At 50.7% G+C, this 18,758-nt stretch overlaps 1 protein-coding gene across 1 annotated transcript in view; it reads right to left on the bottom strand.

Moving 5' to 3' along the window:
- Nucleotides 1-9,812: 9,812 nt before the first annotated feature.
- CALCR (calcitonin receptor) overlaps nt 9,813-18,758 on the bottom strand; it is a 73,028-nt gene continuing 64,082 nt past the window's right edge. Inside the window, exons 11-13 of the mRNA XM_038771590.1 lie at nt 16,678-16,896; nt 13,351-13,392; nt 9,813-11,536 (exon numbers count right to left, since the gene is read on the bottom strand). Coding sequence (XP_038627518.1) covers nt 11,315-11,536; nt 13,351-13,392; nt 16,678-16,896 — 483 coding nt within the window. The 3' untranslated portion in view covers nt 9,813-11,314. The remainder of the gene's footprint in view (nt 11,537-13,350; nt 13,393-16,677; nt 16,897-18,758) is intronic.

The raw sequence follows: 18,758 nt of genomic DNA on the forward strand, positions 1-18,758 counted from the left end.
CCACCTGCTTCATGGCCATCTTGTTTCGACTTTATGGTCCAGGGGTGACGGGACACTAATGCCACCCCCTTTCAGTTCATTCAGTCTTATTTATTGAGCGCTTACTGTGTGCAGAGCACTGTACCAAGTGCTTGGGAGAGTGCAGTGTAACAATAAACAGACAGATTTCCGGTCCACAATGAGCTTACAGTCTAGAGGGCGAGACAGACATGAATATAAATAAATAAATGACAGATTATGTACACAAATGCTGTGGGACTGGGATGGGGGATGAATGCAGGGAACAATAATAATAATAATAATGATAGCATTTGAGCCCACTGTTGGGTAGGGACCGTCTCTATATGTTGCCAACTTGTACTTCCCAAGCACTTAGTACAGTGCTCTGCACACAGTAAGCACTCAATAAATACGATTGAATGAATAGCATTTATTAAGTGCTTACTATGTGCAAAGCACTGTTCTAAGCGCTGGGGAGGTTACAAGGTGATCAGGTTGTCCCATGGGGGGCTCACAGTCTTCATCCTCATTTTCCAGATGAGGGAACTGAGGCACAGAGAAGTGAAGTGACTTGCCCAAAGTCACACAGCTGACAATTGGCAGCGCCGGGATTTGAATCTATGACCTCTGACTCCAAAGCCCGGGCTCTTTCCACTGAGCCACGCTGCAGGGCAATGCAGAAGGGAGTGGGAGAAGAGGAAAGGGTGGGGGGCTTAAGGAAGGCCCCTCCCTACCCACAGTCAGTCTTTGTCTCTCGGAGAGGGTCCGAAGCAGCGTGGCTCACTGGAAAGAGCCCTTCTCTGGGCCTCAGTTACCTCATCTGGAAAATGGGGATCAAGACTGTGAGCCCCACCTGGAACAACCTGATAACCTTATGTGTCCCCCCAGTGCTTAGAACAGTGTTTGGCACATAGTAAACATATAAATACCATCATCATCATCATCATCAATAGGTACCATTAGTCGATTGCTCCTGTGCACTGAAAAATAATGCCCAGGACTCTCAGGAGAGGTTAATATGAAGTTTAGTTTTTCTTCTACCCCTCAACCAGAGTGGCTTCAGGAGAGCGTAAGTCTTTAGTTCGATTTTGTTCTCTGTGCGCACAAGGAACGGGAGACCCCCTGTGGGGTGAGTTCCAGGGGTACTTGTCCGATCGAAGCGAAAATCCCATTTTGCCCTTTCCAGTGAGCAGAGTGCACCCCCGTTCGATGAAGCCATCTTTTTCACGTCTCTTGGCGGCTGGGAGGTGATGGAGAGAGGCCACGCACTTCACCGGGCCAGCAGGGTCTGCCCTCGTTTGTGAGGGCCAGTCGGGTCTGAGGACGGAGGACCTGGAGTGGAGTGCTCTCTGGCTGAGCACTTTGGGTTTGGGATGGAGAGCTTGAATGGGGCTCTCAGTAATCAATTGAGAACCGCCCCCTCCCTCATCTCCACTCCCCTCAAAACAGAAATTCCAAAAGCGACTTTCCGAGAGACTGAGCCTGTAGCAGGAGGAGGCCCGGGTGATTGATGAGCGAGAACACTTAAGGCTCCCTCTGGGACAATACGAAGCCAGTGGGGCCTTCTGAGGCGGGATTTGGAGGATCGGGGGCAGGGAGGGGAGCACTTGCTCTGTTTTCCGAGCTGTTTCTCCCAGCTCCGGAGGGCTGGACGGGCCACGGCAAGGCTCTGCCCGGAGCCGCCTCGTCCCAAAGAACCAAAACCTGTGGGAAATGGAGCCAGGTTCGGTGTCACCAGGGAGTGGAGATGCCCAAAGTCTATCTCAGGGAGGGAAGTGTGTTTTTGAGGTCCATTGTCAGGGAGCGTTCGGGGCGAAGGGCCTGAAAAGAAGTATTTGAAGCTAACAAGCTATGACAGCCAAGCAAAATAGAGAAATGCCACCATCTATTGAACCATCCAGCCCGGGTCTCCAACGGCAGGACCGGGACGCTGCGGGAAACCGTGGGCTGGTTCCCCACGTGGACACCTTCCCTCAATCAATCAATCATATTTATTGAGCGCTTACTGTGTGCAGAGCACTGTACTAAGCGCTTGGGAAGCACAAGTTGGCAACATATACAGTCCCTACCCAACAGTGGGCTCACAGTCTAAAAGGGGGAGACAGAGAACAAAACCAAACACACTAACAAAATAAAATGAACAGAATAGATATGTACAAGTAAAATAAATAAATAAATAAATAGAGTAATAAATATGTACAAACATATATACAGGTGCTGGGGGGAAGGGGAGGAGGTAAGATGGGGGGATGGAGAGGGGGACGAGGGGGAGAGGAAGGAAGGGGCTCAGTCTGGGAAGGCCCCATGGCTGGAAGTGGACCATCCAACGCCCCTGACTCTCTCCTCTCCATCTCTGACTCTCCCCCAGTGACCCAGCAGGGTATCTCCTCCAAGAGGCCTTCCCTGCCTAAGCCTTCCTTTCTTCTTCTCCCACTCCCTTCCGCACCACCTTGACTTGCTACCTCCGTTCATCCCTCTCTTCCAGTAATAATAATAAAATAATGACGGCATTTGTTAAGCGCTTACTGTGTGCCAAGCACTGTTCTGAGTGCTGGGGGCGGGTACAAGGTAATCAGGTCCATAGCTGTCATTTATTGATTTATATTAATGTCAGTCTCCCCCTCTAGACTGTGAGCATGTTGTGGGCAGGTAGTAATGATAATAATAATTGTGGTATTTGTTAAGCACTTACTAAGTTCCTGGCACTGTACTAAGCGCTGGTGGAGGTAATGTCTGTTTATTGTTAGATTGTACTATCCCAAGTGCTTAGTACAGTGTTCTGCACACAGTAAGTATGCAATAAATATGATTAACTGACTGACCATCCACTACCCCGGACTGCAGTGAGGGGAGATCTCTACATGATGACTGCAACAGGGGATGATCCGTGCGTGCCAACACTGCAGAAAGGGGAGATCTCTGTGTACACTGCAGTGAGGGGAGCTTCGTGTGTGCAGACATTGCAGCCGGGGACCATCTCACACTGATGTCACCTTCACCTCAGTGGCACCGACCTTGCTGGCATCCCAGGTCAGGCGTACCCACTACGTGAACACTAATAACCATAATGATCCATAACGAGCACACGTGTGTGCTCATCAGCTCCGCTATGTCTTTGTAAAGCTCCATCTGAGGGGTCAAGCACTGCGGGGGAAGCGTCCAGCCCGGGAGCAGATTTCTCCTTCCTTGCCCTCCTCGGCTTTCCCACCTCCAGGCTCCCGCCAGCCGCCCTCCGGTACCCCGCTGCGGCTTCCAGGGGTCGTGCGTGGCAGGGCGGGCGCGATGGGCCTCCTGTTTGGCTGGTGAGAGGTAAGAACCAGGAAGCCGAAAGAGCAGTGCTGTCCTCTCCCCCTTGTCCCCCTCTCCATCCCCCCTATCTTACCTCCTTCCCTTCCCCACAGCACCTGTATATATGTATATATGCTTGTACATATTTATTACTCTATTTATTTATTTATTTTACTTGTACATATCTATTCTATTTATTTTATTTTGTTAGTATGTTGGGTTTTGTCCTCTGTCTCCCCCTTTTAGACTGTGAGCCCACTGTTGGGTAGGGACTGTCTCTCTATGTTGCCAACTTGGACTTCCCAAGCGCTTAGTCCAGTGCTCTGCACACAGTAAGCGCTCAATAAATATGATTGAAGATGACGAGGATTGCATCACGGTTCTGAGGGCTTCGTTTCTGCCCGCTTGGTTGGGAGGAGGGAACCCGTGCTGGGGGTCTGAATCGGAAGGGCTCAGATTGGCCCCAGCGTTTCATGGGGAATTACTCTTTTCAGACAGTGAGAGCGGCCCCATTCCTGAGTCAGGCCCTGGACTCTATGTCTGACAGGGGCGGCGGAGGTGGGGAGTGGAGGGACTGGCTGTCCTCCCAGACACTCCCATGGTTAGGACTGGGCTGGCCAACACTCCTGACTCTCCTTTCTCCATCTCTGACTCTCCCCCAGTGACTCCTGAGTCTCCCCTCTCCATCCCTGAATCTCCCCATGACCCAACAGAGACCATTCAACATCCCTGCCTCTCCCCTCTGCATCTCTGGCTCTCCCCGGGGGACCCAACACAGACCGCCCTACACCCCTGACTCTCCCGTCCCCATCCCTGACTCCCCCCCAGTGACCCAGCACGAGTCTTCCATCACCCCTGACCCTCCTCTCTCCTCCCCTGATTCTCCCCCAGAGACCCAGCACGGACCATCCAACCGCCTTGACTCCCCTCGCACAGTGACCTTCCCAAACCCTCCGTCATAGTTGGCATTTCTAGCCATACAGTTACCAGGTGGAGGGGAGGATGTATGTCAGATTCCGGATGATCACCCTGCGCTGTGGAAGTGACCCCTCCCTTACTTTATGATGGGCATAGTTGAGGCAAGGGGTGGTCCATGGAGGCCATCCAGGCTCTTGGATTCATTCATTCAATCGTATTTACTGAGCGCTTACTGTGGGCAGAGCACTGTACTAAGCGCTTGGGAAGTACAAGTTGGCAACATATAGAGACGGTCCCTACCCAACAGTGGGCTCACAGTCTAGAAGCCCTCAGTGTGGCTTAGTGGAAAGAACCTGGCCTTGGCAGTCAGAGGTCACGGGTTCTAATCCCGGCTCCGCCCCTTGTCAGCGGTGTGACTTTGGGCAAGTCACTTCTCTGTGCCTCAGTTACCTCATCTGTAAAATGGGGATTAAGACTGTGACCCCCATGTGGTACAATCTGATTACCTTGTAATCAATCAATCAATCAATCATATTTATTGAGCGCTTACTGTGTGCAGAGCACTGTACTAAGCGCTTGGGAAGTACAAATTGGCAACATATAGAGACGGTCCCTACCCAACAGTGGGCTCACCCCAGCGCTTAGAACAGTGCTTGGAACATAGTAAGCGCTTAACAAATGCCATCATTATTATTATTATTATTCCAGGGGTCTCTTGTTACAGACAGGGAACGTGTCTGCTTTTTTAAAAAATGGTATTTGTTAAGCGCTCACTATGTACAAAGTGCTGCAGTAGAGCGTGGCTTAGTGGAAAGAGCATTGGCTTGGGAGTCAGAAGATGTGGGTTCTAATCCCTGCTCCACCACTTGTCTGCTGTGTGACCCTGGGCAAGCCACTTCACTTCTCTGTGCCTCAATTACCTCATCTGTGAAATGGGTATTAAGACTGTGAGCCCCACGTGGGACAGCCTGATTACCTTGTATCTACCCCTGCTTTTAGAACAGTGATTGGCACATAGTAAACACTTGACAAATACCGTGGCTATCAGTGCTTAGAACAGTGCTTGGCACATAGTAAGCGTTGAACAAATACCATTATTATTATTATTATTATACAAGGTTGGACGCAACCCTGTCCCATTTTACAGAGGCACAGAGAAGCGAAGTGACTGGCCCAAGGTCACACAGCAGACATGGTGGAGTCGGGATTAGAACACAAGTCCTTCTGACCCCCGGGCATCTGCTCTATCCACTAGACTGCCCTGCTTATTTTGTTATATTGTGCTCTCAAGTGCTTAATACAGTTCCCTGCACATAATAAGCACTCTAAGCATCGACTGATTGATCGACTCTGCCTTTGCTTCTCTTTCCAGGCTCCTGGAGGGGGCGGGGGAAGAAGGGGAGCAGTTTCTTCTTTGTCAAATGCTAATTTCTGCTCAAATTTCAGCAGATGGTATTGGTCCCTAGTTTCCCCTCCGCCCACATCGCCCTGTCCCCGATTCCTCCATCCCCAGTTACAGATGGTTTCTGAGAAGCTGCAATCTGTCTTCCCTAATCGTTCTACTCTGCGCAAATAGCCCCATCGAGGTGATTGCCGGGGAGGGGTGGGCACCGCTTGGTTGGATGCCTGCCGGCCTGCCCGCCTGGGAACAGGGCGCCTCTGCCAGAGAGCTGTGGTTCAAGAGCCCCGTGCAGCAGATGGTAGGGACGCTCCCACCGTGGCCCCCGCTTAGTCTCCGACCTCCCCTGTTTAGAAGAGAACGTCCTACGGGGTCTGTGCCGTGGCCTCGCCCACTGAGCCCAGGCCATCGCACTGCCCACCCAACAGGTGCCGGAGGGCCTGTGCATATATGTGGGCACCGTGTTGGGGGCACTGTATTAGCTACCCAATCAACCAATTGGCTTATCACCCTGGGGAACAGCATGGCCTAGCAGAAGGAATCAAGCCTGGGAATCAGGGGACCTGGGATCTAATCCCGGCTCCACCGCTTGCCTGCTCTGCAAGTTGCTTCATTTCCTTGTGCCTCAGTTTCCTCACTTTTAAAATGGGAATTAAAAACCTGAGAGCCCATGTGGGACAAGGCTGTGTCTGACTTGATTACCTCGTATCTACTTCAGTGCTCGGCACATAGTACAGTGCTTGGTACATAGTAGCACTTAACAAATCGTCGTGTGCTGTCGAGTCGTCCCCGACCCACAACGACTCCAAGGACATATCTCCCCCAGAACCCCCCACCTCCACCTGCCACAATTCCTATTACACCCTAGCTCGCACACTTTACTTCACTCAAGCTAACCTTCTCACCATGTCACGCTCTTATCTCTCTCACCATTGATCCTTTGCTTACATCCTCCCTCTTGCCTCCCCTTTCACACCTACTCTCCCCACCTTCAAAGTCTTCTGAAATCCCATCTCCTCCAAGAGGCCTTCCCTGATTAATCTCTCATCTCCTCACCCACTACTGACACTCGAGCTCTTCCATACCACCCGGTCATCTACACACTATAACACTCTCCCACTAAGCACTTGAATACTCTTCCCCAGTAGCAGTTATGTGCATATCTATCCTAATCCTCCTCCACCTCTCAGCTGCCTTCGACACTGTGGACCATCCCCTTTACCTCAACACGTTATCCAACCTTGGATTCATGGACTCTGTCCTCTCCTGGTTCTCCTCTTATCTCTCTGGCTGTACATTCTCAGTCTTCTTCACGGGCTCCTCGTCCCCCTCCCACCCCCTAACTGTAAGTGTTCCTTAAGGATCAGTTCTTGGTCCCTTCTGTTCTCCATCTACACTCACTCCCTTGGTGAACTCATTCACTCCCACAGCTTCAACTATCATCTCTATACCGATGACACCTAAATCTACATCTCCTCCCCTGTTCTCTCTACCCCCCTCCCTCCAGGCTCATATCTCCTACTGCCTTCAGGACATCTCCACCTGGATGCCCGCCCGCCACCTAAAACTCAACATGTCCAAGACTGAGCTCCTTATCTTCCCTCCCAAACCCTGTCTTCTCCCTGACTTTCCCATCACCGTGGATGGCACTACCATCCTTCCCATCTCACAAGCCCACAACTTTGGTGTCATCCTCAACTCCACGCTCTTATTCACCCCACACATCCAATCTGTCACCAAAACCTGCCAGTCTCGCCTTCACGATATCGCCAAGATCTGCCCTTTCCTCTCCAGCCAAACAGCTACCTTGTTCGTTCAATCTCTCATCCTATCCCGACTGGATTATTGCATCAGCCTCGTTTCTGATCTCCCATCCTCCTGTCTCTCCCCACTTCAGTCTATACTTCACTCTGCTGCCTGGATTATCTTTGTACAGAAATGCTCTGGGCATGTTACTCCCCTCCTTAAAAATCTCTAGTGATTGCCTATCAACCTTCGCATGAAGCAAAAACTCCTCACTATCGGCTTCAAAGCTCTCCATCACCTCTCCCCCTCCTACCTCACCTCCCTTCTCTCCTCCTCCAAACCAACCGCACCCTCTGCTCTTCTGCCGCGGCTAACCTCCTCACTGTGCCTCATTCTCACCTGTCCCACCGTCGACCCCCGGTCCACATCCTACCCCTGGCCTGGAATGCCCTCCCTCCACATATCCACCAAACTAGCTCTCTTTCTCCCTTCAAAGCCCTACTGAGAGCTCACCTCCTCCAGGAGGCCTCCCAGACTAGCCCCACTTTCTCCTCTTCTCCGCCTCCCCTTCCCATCACCCCCACTCCCTCCCTCTGCCCTATCCCCTTCCCCTCCCCACAGCACTTGTGTATATTTGTACATATTTATTACTCTATTTTATTAATGATGCCTTTATAGCTATACTTCTATTTATTCTGATGGTATTGACACCTGTCTACTTGTTTTATTTTGTTGTCTGTCTCCCCCTTCTAGACCGTGAGCCCGTTGTTGGGTAGGGACCATCTCTATATGTTGCTGATTTGTACTTTCCAACCGCTTAGTACAGTAAGCACTCGATGAATACGATTGAATGAATTGAATGAATGAATATCTTTAAACTCTATTGCTTCCCCCTACCCACAATTTATCATCAGTCTCTCCTGCTAGATTGAAACACCTTGTGTTCTCCCAAGCACTCAGTACAGCTCCCAGTGGTGCTCGGTAAATCCCCTCACCCGATTGAATGATTGTCCCGCCAGAAATTGCAGATGTCAGGCGTTCCCAGGCTACCCCTCTCCCCCGGGACCCTGGGTTGCGATGCTGTAACCTGCCCCTCCAGCGGACACACGTGTCAGACGGCCTTTGGTACGTTCCCTGGAAGAGCCTTCCAGCGTTTAATAATTAAAGACAGGGTTTGGATCTTCCACCCGATCCGGTGTCACTCCCGGCGGGGGGGTGGTAAAGAGAGTGTGACCAAGGCCCTCCCTTCCGTGACCCCGGGTCTGCCCGGTCTTCATGCTCAGGAAGGAGAGGGGGATGTAGGCACTCGGTGGGAGAGTCTACCCCGCCTCTAGGGCCTGTGCCATCTGTGCCCTCTGGGACATCTGCCCTCCCCATCCTCTCAATGCAGACCCTCCCCAGGGCAGTGGCCCCCGGACCCGGCCTGCCCGCGACGGGAGATGCTGGCCACGTGATGGACACGGGCAGAGCAGCGTGTACAACCGAGAAGCAGCATGGCTTAGAGGCAAGACAACGGGCTTTGGAGTCAGAGGATGTGGGTTCTAAACCCAGCTCCGCCACTTGTCTGCTGTGTGACCTTGGGCAAGCCGATTAACTTCTCTGTGCCTCAGTTACCTCATCCATAAAATGAGGATTAAGACTGTGAGCCCCACGTGGGACAACCCGATTACCTTGTATCTCCCCCAGTGCTTGGAACAGTGCTTGGCACATAGTAAGCACATAACAAATACCAGAATTAATTATTATTATTAGAGCCAAGTGTGGCTCACCCTGCCTGAGCACATGGGCACATATTTTGTTTTGTTCTCTGTCTCCTCCTTCTAGACTGTGAGCCCACTGTTGGGTAGGGACTGTTTCTATATGTTGCCAACTTGTACTTCCCAAGTGCTTAGTACAGTGCTCTGCACACAGTAAGCACTCAATAAATACGATTGAATGAATGAATGAGAGCATTGGTGTTTTGGAAGCTTTGTGAGCAGCAGGACGGCGCCTCGAGTCTGGTCTCGGCCCCCTGTCCCTCTCAAACCTCCCAATTCCCTGCAAAAGCCCCTTCCCAGGCCACTGCTTGTTCCCAGGTGCATTTGGGGCCATGGGGCCGGGGAAGCACAAGGTCATCTGGGAACGCTAAAGGCAGGAAAATCAACATGGGGGAAGGAAGTGGTGGCAGGGAGTAGGCAGTGATGGTAGGGGGTCTTTAGGTGGCCAGGATATCTGCCTTTTGGGTAGAGCGTGGGCCTGGGAATCAGAAAGTCACAGGTTCTAATCCCAGCTCTGCCACTTGTCTGCTATGTGTCCGTAGGCAAGTCACTTCACTTTTCGGGGCCTCAGTTACCCCTTCTGTAAAATGGGGGTTGAAACTATAAAGCCCATCTGGGTCAGGGACTGTCTAACCCGATTTGCTTATATGTGCTCCAGTGCTTTGTACGGTGCCTGGCACATAGTAAGCACTTAAAATGCCGCAATTATAATTATCGTTATTATAAATTGTTATTCTCTCTCTTCTTGTGCGGTCTGCTGGGGCCTGACTACCGCCGTGCGCGTGGGTCCTGCAGGATGGCGGGGGACACTGGACCGGCCCTCTGGGGAGTGGGGCTGGATCCTGAAGGGCCCCACTGTATGGTGGCAGAGAATGCTCTCCTAATGGACCACACCACCCTCCCAGTAGGTGAGTCCATTTATGCTGGTGGTGGGGAACGCTCTCCTACCCTCCCGGTGAGTGAGTCCATCTCTAGACTGTAAGCTTGTTGTGGGCAGGGGACTGTGTCTGTTACAGTGTACTCTCCCAAGCACTCAGTGCAGTCTCCTGCACACAGTGAGTGCTCAATAAATAGGATTGAGTGACCAACTGGTGGTGGCAGGAAATGCTGTCCCGATGGGCCCCACCGAATGAATCCGTCTGTGCTGGTGGCAGGGAATTCTTTCCCAATGGGCTGCACCGTCCTCCCAGTGGGCGAGGTCCCATGGATGTCTTTGTGAGTGAGTCCATCCGCGATGGAGGTGGGGTGTGGGGCTGGCTCCTGGAGGGCCCCTACCGCCCTCGCAGTGGGTGAGTCCGCCTGTAACTCCGTCTGTGAGTCCATCTGTCCATCTGCAGAGAGCTCTTTCCTGAAGGACCCCATTGCCTTCCCAATGGAGCCCATCCGGGGTAGTGGTGGGGTGGGGAGCTTGCTCCTGACAGGCCCCATGGCCATCTTGGTGGGTGAGTCCATCTAGGATGGAGGGGTGGGGCTATCTTCTGAAAGTCCCCACCACGCTCCCATGGTAGGCGGGGGTCCATCAGTGGTGGTGGGGAGGAACTGGCACCTGACAGGCCCCAGGGCCATCTTGGTGGGTGAATCCACCAGGGATTGGGTTGGGGTCGGGGAAGAGCTAGCTCCTGAAGACCCTCACCGCCCTCCCAGTGCGTGAGTCCATCTGCGGTGGTAGCAGGGAGCTCTTTCGTGACAGGCCCCATCGCCCTGCCAGTGAATGAGTCCATCTGTGGTGGTGGCAGAGAATTCTCTCCTGATGGGCTCCACCACCATCCCAGTGGGTGAGTCTATCAGCGCCGGTGGCAGGGAACACTTTCCCAATGGACCCCACTGCCCCTCAACTGCCGGAGCCCATCTGTGGTGGTGGGGAGGAACTGGCGCCTGCTGGGCCCCATGGCCATCTTGGTGGGTGAATCCCTCTGGGATTGGGTTGGGGTGGGGGGGCTAGCTCCTGAAGACCCCCACCTCCCTCCCAGTAGGTGAATCCGTCTGCGGTGGTAGCAGGAAGCTCTTGCCTGACAGGCCCCATAGCCTTCCCAATGTCTGAGTCCGTCCGTGGCGACAGTGGAGAATTCTCTCCTGACGGTCCCTGTCACCCTCCTGGTAAGTGATTCCATCTTGGTTATGGGGGGGAGTTGGGGAGGAGGAGGCCCCCAGCCCCCAAGAATTGGTTGTGGGGGGCGGTGGCGCACGGGGTCCCCCCTCCCCCCGGTCAGGCGGAGGACTCGTCGGACTTGAGCGCGGTGACCTCGGAGTCCTCGGCGAACTTGCCGTTGACCTGCTCGCTGCTGGAGGACCGGGGGAACAGGTACACGGGGACCTCAGTGATGGACGTGGCCGTGTAGGAGGTGGAGCGGGTGGAGCAGTGGTCCCGCCGCCTCTGCCCCAGTTGCGTTTTGTACTGGGCCCACTGCCTCTTCAGCGCCGCCTGGACCTGCGTGGGCGACCGAATAATAGTAATAATAACCATGGTGTTTATTAAGCGATTACTATGTGCAAAGCACCGTTCTAAGCGCTGGGGAGGATACAAGGTGATCAGGTTGTCCGACCGGGGGCTCACAGCCTTCATCCCCATTTTACAGATGAGGTCACTGAGGCACAGAGAAGTTAAGTGACTTGCCCACAGTCAGCTGACAATTTGCGGAGCTGGGATTTGAACCCGTGACCTCTGACTCCAAAGCCCGGGCTCTTTCCACTGAGCCACGCTGGTCCGTCACGGCCGCCCGGCCCTGGGCAGGAACTAACCCGGGCCCACGCACCATGGCTTTCGCTTCTGTTCTACTCTCTCAGTGGCTCAGCACAGTGCTCTGCACACCATGAGCACTCAATACAGCACTCCGCCTGTCAGGGGCACTCACTCCAGCACTCCACGCACCATGGGCACTCAATACAGCACTCCCCACACCACCAGGCCTCAGTGCCGCTTGAGAAGCAGCGTGGCAAAGTGGCTAGAGCACGGGTCTGAGAGTCAGAAGGTCATGGGCTCAAATCCTGGCTCTGCCACGTATCTGCTGTGTGACCTTGGCCAAGTCACTTCGCTTCTCTGGGCCTCAGTTACCTCATCTGTAAAATGAAGATTGAGACTGTGAGCCCCACATGGGACAGGGACTGGGCCCAACACAATCTGCTTGTATCCATATCAGCACTTAAAACAGTGCCTGGCACGTAGTAAGCACTTAACGAATACCATAATAATAATAATTATTATTATTGGCCTGGGAGTCAGAGGGACTTGGGTTCTAATTCTGGCTCTTCTAACCTGTCTGCTGTGTGACCTTGGGAAAGTCACTTCACTTCTCTATGCCTCAGTTCCCTCATCTGTAAAATGGGGGTTAAGACTGTGAGCCCCATGTGGGACAGGAACTGCGTCCAACCGGATAAACTTGTATCTACTGCAGTGCTTAGAACAGTGCTTGGCACATAGTAAGCACTTAATAAATACCAGTATAATAATAATACAGTGCACTGCACACAGCAGACTCACAGACTTTGTCCACAGCAGTTGCCCAGTCCAGCAGTCTACACACCGCAGATACTCCAAACAGTGCTCTGCACACAGTAGGCTCAGTGCTTTATTCATTCGATGGTATATACTGAGCACTTTCTGTGTGCAGAGCACTGTACTAAGGGCTTGGGAGAGTACCGTATAACAAAAAATGGACACATTCCCACAGCAGATGCCCAGTACAGCACTCTGCCCACCATGGATGAAGAAGCAGCGTGGCTCAGTGGAAAGAGCCCGGGCTTTGGAGTCAGAGGTCAGGGGTTCAAATCCCAGCTCTGCCACTTGTCAGCTGTGTGACTCTGGGCAAGTCACTTGACTTCTCTGTGCCTCAGTTACCTCATCTGTAAAATGGGGATTAAGACTGTGAGTCCCACGTGGGACAACCTGATCACCTTGTAATCTCTCCAGGGCTTAGAACGGTGCTTTGCACATAGTAAGTGCTTAATAAATGCCATTATTATTATTATTATGGGTGATCCATACAACGCCTCGAGTACCATAGGAGCTCAGTACAGTGCTTTGTCCGTAGTAGGGACCCAGTATAACACTTGGCACACTGTAATCACTCGGGATCGGACTCTGCATACAGCAGGGGCCCAGTACAGTGCTCTGTCCACAGCAGGTGCCCAGTACAGCCCTATGCACCCCACAAGCACTGAGGACAGCGCTCTGCATACCGTAGCCATCCAGTACAGTGCCCCATCACGTTTCCCCTCCCGGGACTCTCCCATTCAAGGACTCACCTCTCCGTTGAAGAAACAGAAGATGGTTGCGACCAGCAAACCCTGAAACACAAAGGGGCCATTCTAGGGCCTGCGATTTAGTCTGGGAGAGTTTCCCCCAGCCCGGCCCGGCCTCCGCATCATCCCGCCCTTCCCTCCCTGCCTCCATTTCCCTCCCCTCGGCCCCCTCTCCTGACCCCAACCCCGACTCCGACCCCAGGTTCTCCCAAACCACCTGCAACAGGGTTTGCATGACTGTATCCAACCCAATTAGGTGGCATCTACGCAGAAACGACTCGACGGCACTTCATAATAATAACCCCAGAACAGTACTTGACACAGTGTGAGAGCTTTAACAAATAATAATAATAATAATGATGGCATTTATTAAGCGCTTACTATGTGCAAAGCACTGTTCTAAGCGCTGGGGAGGTTACAAGGTGATCAGGTTGTCCCACATGGGGCTCACAGTCTCACCCCTCATTTTACAGATGAGGTAACTGAGGCACTGAGAAGTTAAGTGACTTGCCCAAAGTCACACAGCTGACAATTGGCGGAGCCGGGGCTTGAACCCATGACCTCTGACTCCAAAGCCCGGGCTCTTCTCCACTGAGCCATGCTGCTTCTCTCAATACCATCATGATCATCATCATCCTCATCAATCGTATTTATTGAGCGCTTACTGTGTGCAGAGCACTGTACTAAGCGCTTGGGAAGTCCAAGTTGGCAACATATAGAGACAGTCCCTACCCAACGGTGGGCTCGCAGTCTAAAAGGGGGAGACCGAGAACAAAACCAAACATCCTAACAAAATAAAATAAATAGAATAGATAAGTAAAATAAATAAATAAATAAATAGAGTAATAAATATGTACAAACATATATACATATATACAGGTATATTCATGATTATTACTATGGTGGAGTCTAGTCTACAGTCGGGTTCTAATCCCCACTCCGTGACCTTGGGCAAGGCACTTCACTTCTCTGGGCCTCAGTTACCTCATCTGTAAAATGGGGATTTAAGAGTATGAGCCCCACATTGGACAGGGACTGTGTCCAACCCGATTTGCTCGTATCCACCCCAGCGCTTAGCACAGTACCTGGCTCACAGTAAGCGCTTAACAAATACTACAATCATCATTATTATTGCAGTCTAGACTACAGATCGTAAGCTCATTGTGGGCAGGGAGTGTGTGTGAATGTGTCTATTGTTGTATTGTACTCTCCCAAGTGCTTGGTACGGTGCTCTGCATGCAGCAAGTGCTCAATTAATACGCAGCCGCCCACTTCCGGTCGCGCCCCAAAGAGGCGGGTTCGAATCCCCCCCTGCCTGAATCCCTTTCCCCGTCCTTGTGACTCAGTGGAAGAGCCCGGGCTTGGGAGTCAGTGGTCATGAATTCTAATAATAATAATGATGGCATTTATTAAGCACTTACTATATACATGTATAGATGATATATGTTATAGATGATATAATATATATATAACATATATATGACCTGTATATATGTATATCATCATCATCATCAATCGTATTTATTGAACGCTTACTGTGTGCAGAGCACTGTACTAAGCACTTGGGAAGTCCAAGTTGGCAACATATAGAGACAGTCCCTACCCAACAGTGGGCTCACAGTCTAAAAGGGGGAGTTGTTTGTATATATTTATTACTCTATTTATTTTACTTGTACATATTTACTATTCTATTTATTTATTTACTTTATTTTGTGAATATGTTTCGTTTTGTTGTCCGTCTCCCCCTTCTAGACTGTGAGCCCGCTGTTGGGTAGGGACCGTCTCTTTATGTTGCCAACTTGTATTTCCCAAGGGCTTAGTACAGTGCTCTGCACACAGTAAGCGCTCAATAAATGCGATTGATTGAATGAATGAATGAATGAATGAATGAATGAATGAATGAATGGAGTCATAGATTTCCTCCTTCCTCCCCCATTGGGAGTACCAGAGGCCTGATGCAAGGGTAGATTTCCTTCACCTTTGATGCCGGGCCTGTCCCTGGATCTGCCCCCACTCCTAGCTCCACCCCAACATGGTAGTGCGTAAGTAGTGGTAGATTCCCCTGGCCTCAGACCCCTCCCTTCCCCCTGGCTCTGCCCCCGTCCACCTGGTAGTGATGAAGATGATGATATTTGTTAAGCACTTACTATGCTCCACACACTGTTCTAAGCTCTAGGGTAGATACAAGTTAATCAAATTGGGCACGGTCCCTGTCCCAGTTGGAGCTCACCCTCTTAATCCCCGTTTTTCAGAAGAGGGAACCGAGGCCCAGAGAAGGTAAGTGACTTGCCCAAAGTCACACAGCAGACAATAATATTAATAATAATGATGGCATTTATTAAGTGCTTACTAGAACAGTGCTTTGCACATAGTAAGCGCTTAATAAATGCCATTATTATTATTATTATTATTATTATGTGCAAAGCACTGTTCTAAGCACTGGGGAGGTTACAAGGCAATCAGGTTGTCCCCAGAGGGGCTCACAGTCTTAATCCCCATTTTCCAGATGAGGTAACTGAGGCACAGAGAAGTGAAGTGACTTGTCCAAAGTCACACAGCAGACAATAATAATAATAATAATAAAAAAGATGATGGTATTTATTAAGTGCCTACTATGTGCAAAGCACTGTTCTAAGCACTGGGGAGGTTACAAGGCAAGCAGGTTGTCCCACGAGGGGCTCACAGTCTTAATCCCCATTTTCCAGATGAGGTAACTGAGGCACAGAGAAGTGAAGTGAGTTGCCCAAAGTCACACAACAGACAATAATAAAAATAATAATAATGATGGCATTTATTAAGTGCTTACTATGTGCAAAGCACTGTTCTAAGCACTGGGGAGGTTACAAGGCAATCAGGTTGTCCCCAGAGGGGCTCACAGTCTTAATCCCCATTTTACAGATGAGGTAATTGAGGCACAGAGAAGTGAAGTGACTTGCCCAAAGTCACCCAGCTGACAAGTGGCAGAGCCGGGATTTGAACCCATGACCTCTGACTCCAAAGCCCGGGCTCTTTCCACTGAGCCACGCTGCTTCTCAAGTGACAGATTCAGCATTAGAACCCAGCTCCTTCTGACTCCCGGGCCCTCGCTCTGTCCGCTAAGCCGCGCTCCTTCTTCTGAGTATGTGCATGACAGAGTGGTAGATTTCTCTGCCCTCTTTCATTCATTCATTCAATCGTATTGATTGAGCGCTTACGGTGTGCAGAGCACTGTACTAAGCGCTTGGGAAGTACAAGTTAGCAACATATAGAGACGGTCCCAACCCAACAGTGGGCTCACAGTCTGAGCCCACCACCTCCCTCGGCCCCACCTGGCACCCACTTGGCACCCACCTGGTAGTGCATGAGGATATGCATGACATAGTCGTAGATCTCCCCGGCCAGCCGGTTCTCAGGCCTCCAGGGGATGATGACGAACTGGATCCCGAGCAGCGGTACGAGGATGAGAGTGGCCCGCACGGCCTTCATATACATGTTGGACTCGGCGCGGTGCGTGTCCCGCAGCTTGGTGACCAGTACCCGCACGATGTTCAGCAGGAAGAAGAAATTCACCTGCGGGGGACATAACTGGTGGGCCGGGGTACCTCTTCCCTGCCCTCTTCCCCGCTCCCGTGGGCCCCAGACTAGTGTCCAGTGTCTGGCGCCCGCCTCGAACTCCAGGCCTGGCCGCCGGGTCAGGGCTTGGCCGCGGGCAGGAGTGGGGTCTCCCATCTTGCCGTGCCAGATGGCTGGAGAGCCATGGAGGTGCCCCAAACTTCCTCCCTGTTCCCCTTTCAATGGACTAGCTACCTCTCTTCTTCCCTTCAATCAATCAATCAATCAATCAATCATATTTATTGAGCGCTTTCTGTGTGCAGAGCACTGTACTAAGCACTTGGGAAGTCCAAGTTGGCAACATATAGAGACAGTCATCATCATCATCAATCGTATTTATTGAGCGCTTACTGTGCGCAGAGCACTGTACTAAGCACTTGGGAAGTCCAAGTTGGCAACATATAGAGACAGTCCCTACCCAACAGTGGGCTCACAGTCTAGAAGGGGGAGACGGAGAACAAAACCAAACATACTAACAAAATAAAATAAATAGAATAGATATGTACAAGTAAAATAAATAAATAAATAGAGTAAGAAATATGTACAAACGTATATACATATATACAGGTGCTGTGGGGAAGGGAAGGAGGTAAGATGGGGGGATGGAGAGGGGGAACTGAGAGCTCACCTCTTCCAAGATGATGGCATTTATTAAGCACTTACTATACGTATCATCATCAATCATATTTATTGAGCGCTTACTGTGTGCAGAGCACTGTACTAAGCGCTTGGGAAGTACAAGTTGGCAACATATGGAGACAGCCCCTACCCAACAGTGGGCTCACAGTCTACAAGGGGGAGACAGAGAACAAAACCAAACATACTAACAAAATAAAATAAATAGAATAGATATGTACAAGTAAAATAAATAAATAAATAGAGTAATAAATATGTACAAACGTATATACATATATACAGGTGCCGTGGGGAAGGGAAGGAGGTAAGATGGGGGGATGGAGAGGGGGAACTGAGAGCTCACCTCCTCCAAGATGGTGGCATCTATTAAGCACTTACTATACATATATGTATATAGTATATACATATATATATCCTGCATATATATGTATATACTATACATATATGTATATAGTATATACATATATATGACCTGCATATATATGTATATGTTTGTACATATTTATTACTCTATTTATTTTACTTGTACATATTTACTATTCTATTTATTTATTCACTTTATTTTGTTAATATGTTTTGTTGTCTGTCTCCCCCTTCTAAACTGTGAGCCCGCTGTTGGGTAGGGACCGTCTCTTTATGTTGCCAACTTGTATTTCCCAAGCGCTTAGTACAGTGCTCTGCACACAGTAAGCACTCAATAAATACGATTGAATGAATGAATGAAAGAGGGCAGAGAAATCTACCACTCTGTCTTCCTCCCTTCAAAGCCCTACTGAGAGCTCACCTCCTCCAAGAGGCCTTCCCTTACTGATCCCCCTTTTCCCTCTCCTCCTCCCCATCCCCCCCACCCTACCTCCTTCCCCTCCCCACAGCACCTGTATAGATGTTTGTACAGATTTATTACTCTACCGTGGCTCACTGGAAAGAGCCCGGGCTTTGGAGTTAGAGTTCATGGGTTCAAATCCTGGCTCTGCCAATTGTCAGCTGGGTGACTTTGGGCAAGTCACTTCACTTCTCTGGGCCTCAGTTACCTCATCTGTAAATTGGGGGTTAAGGCTGCGAGCCCCACGTGGGACAACCTGATCACCTTGTAACCTCCCCAGCGCTTAGAAGAGTGCTTTGCACATAGTAAGCGCTTAATAAATGCCATCATTATTATTATACTTGTACATATTTACTATTCT

The sequence above is a fragment of the Tachyglossus aculeatus genome, chromosome 2 (genome assembly GCF_015852505.1).
Source record: "Tachyglossus aculeatus isolate mTacAcu1 chromosome 2, mTacAcu1.pri, whole genome shotgun sequence".
NCBI lineage: Eukaryota > Metazoa > Chordata > Mammalia > Monotremata > Tachyglossidae > Tachyglossus > Tachyglossus aculeatus.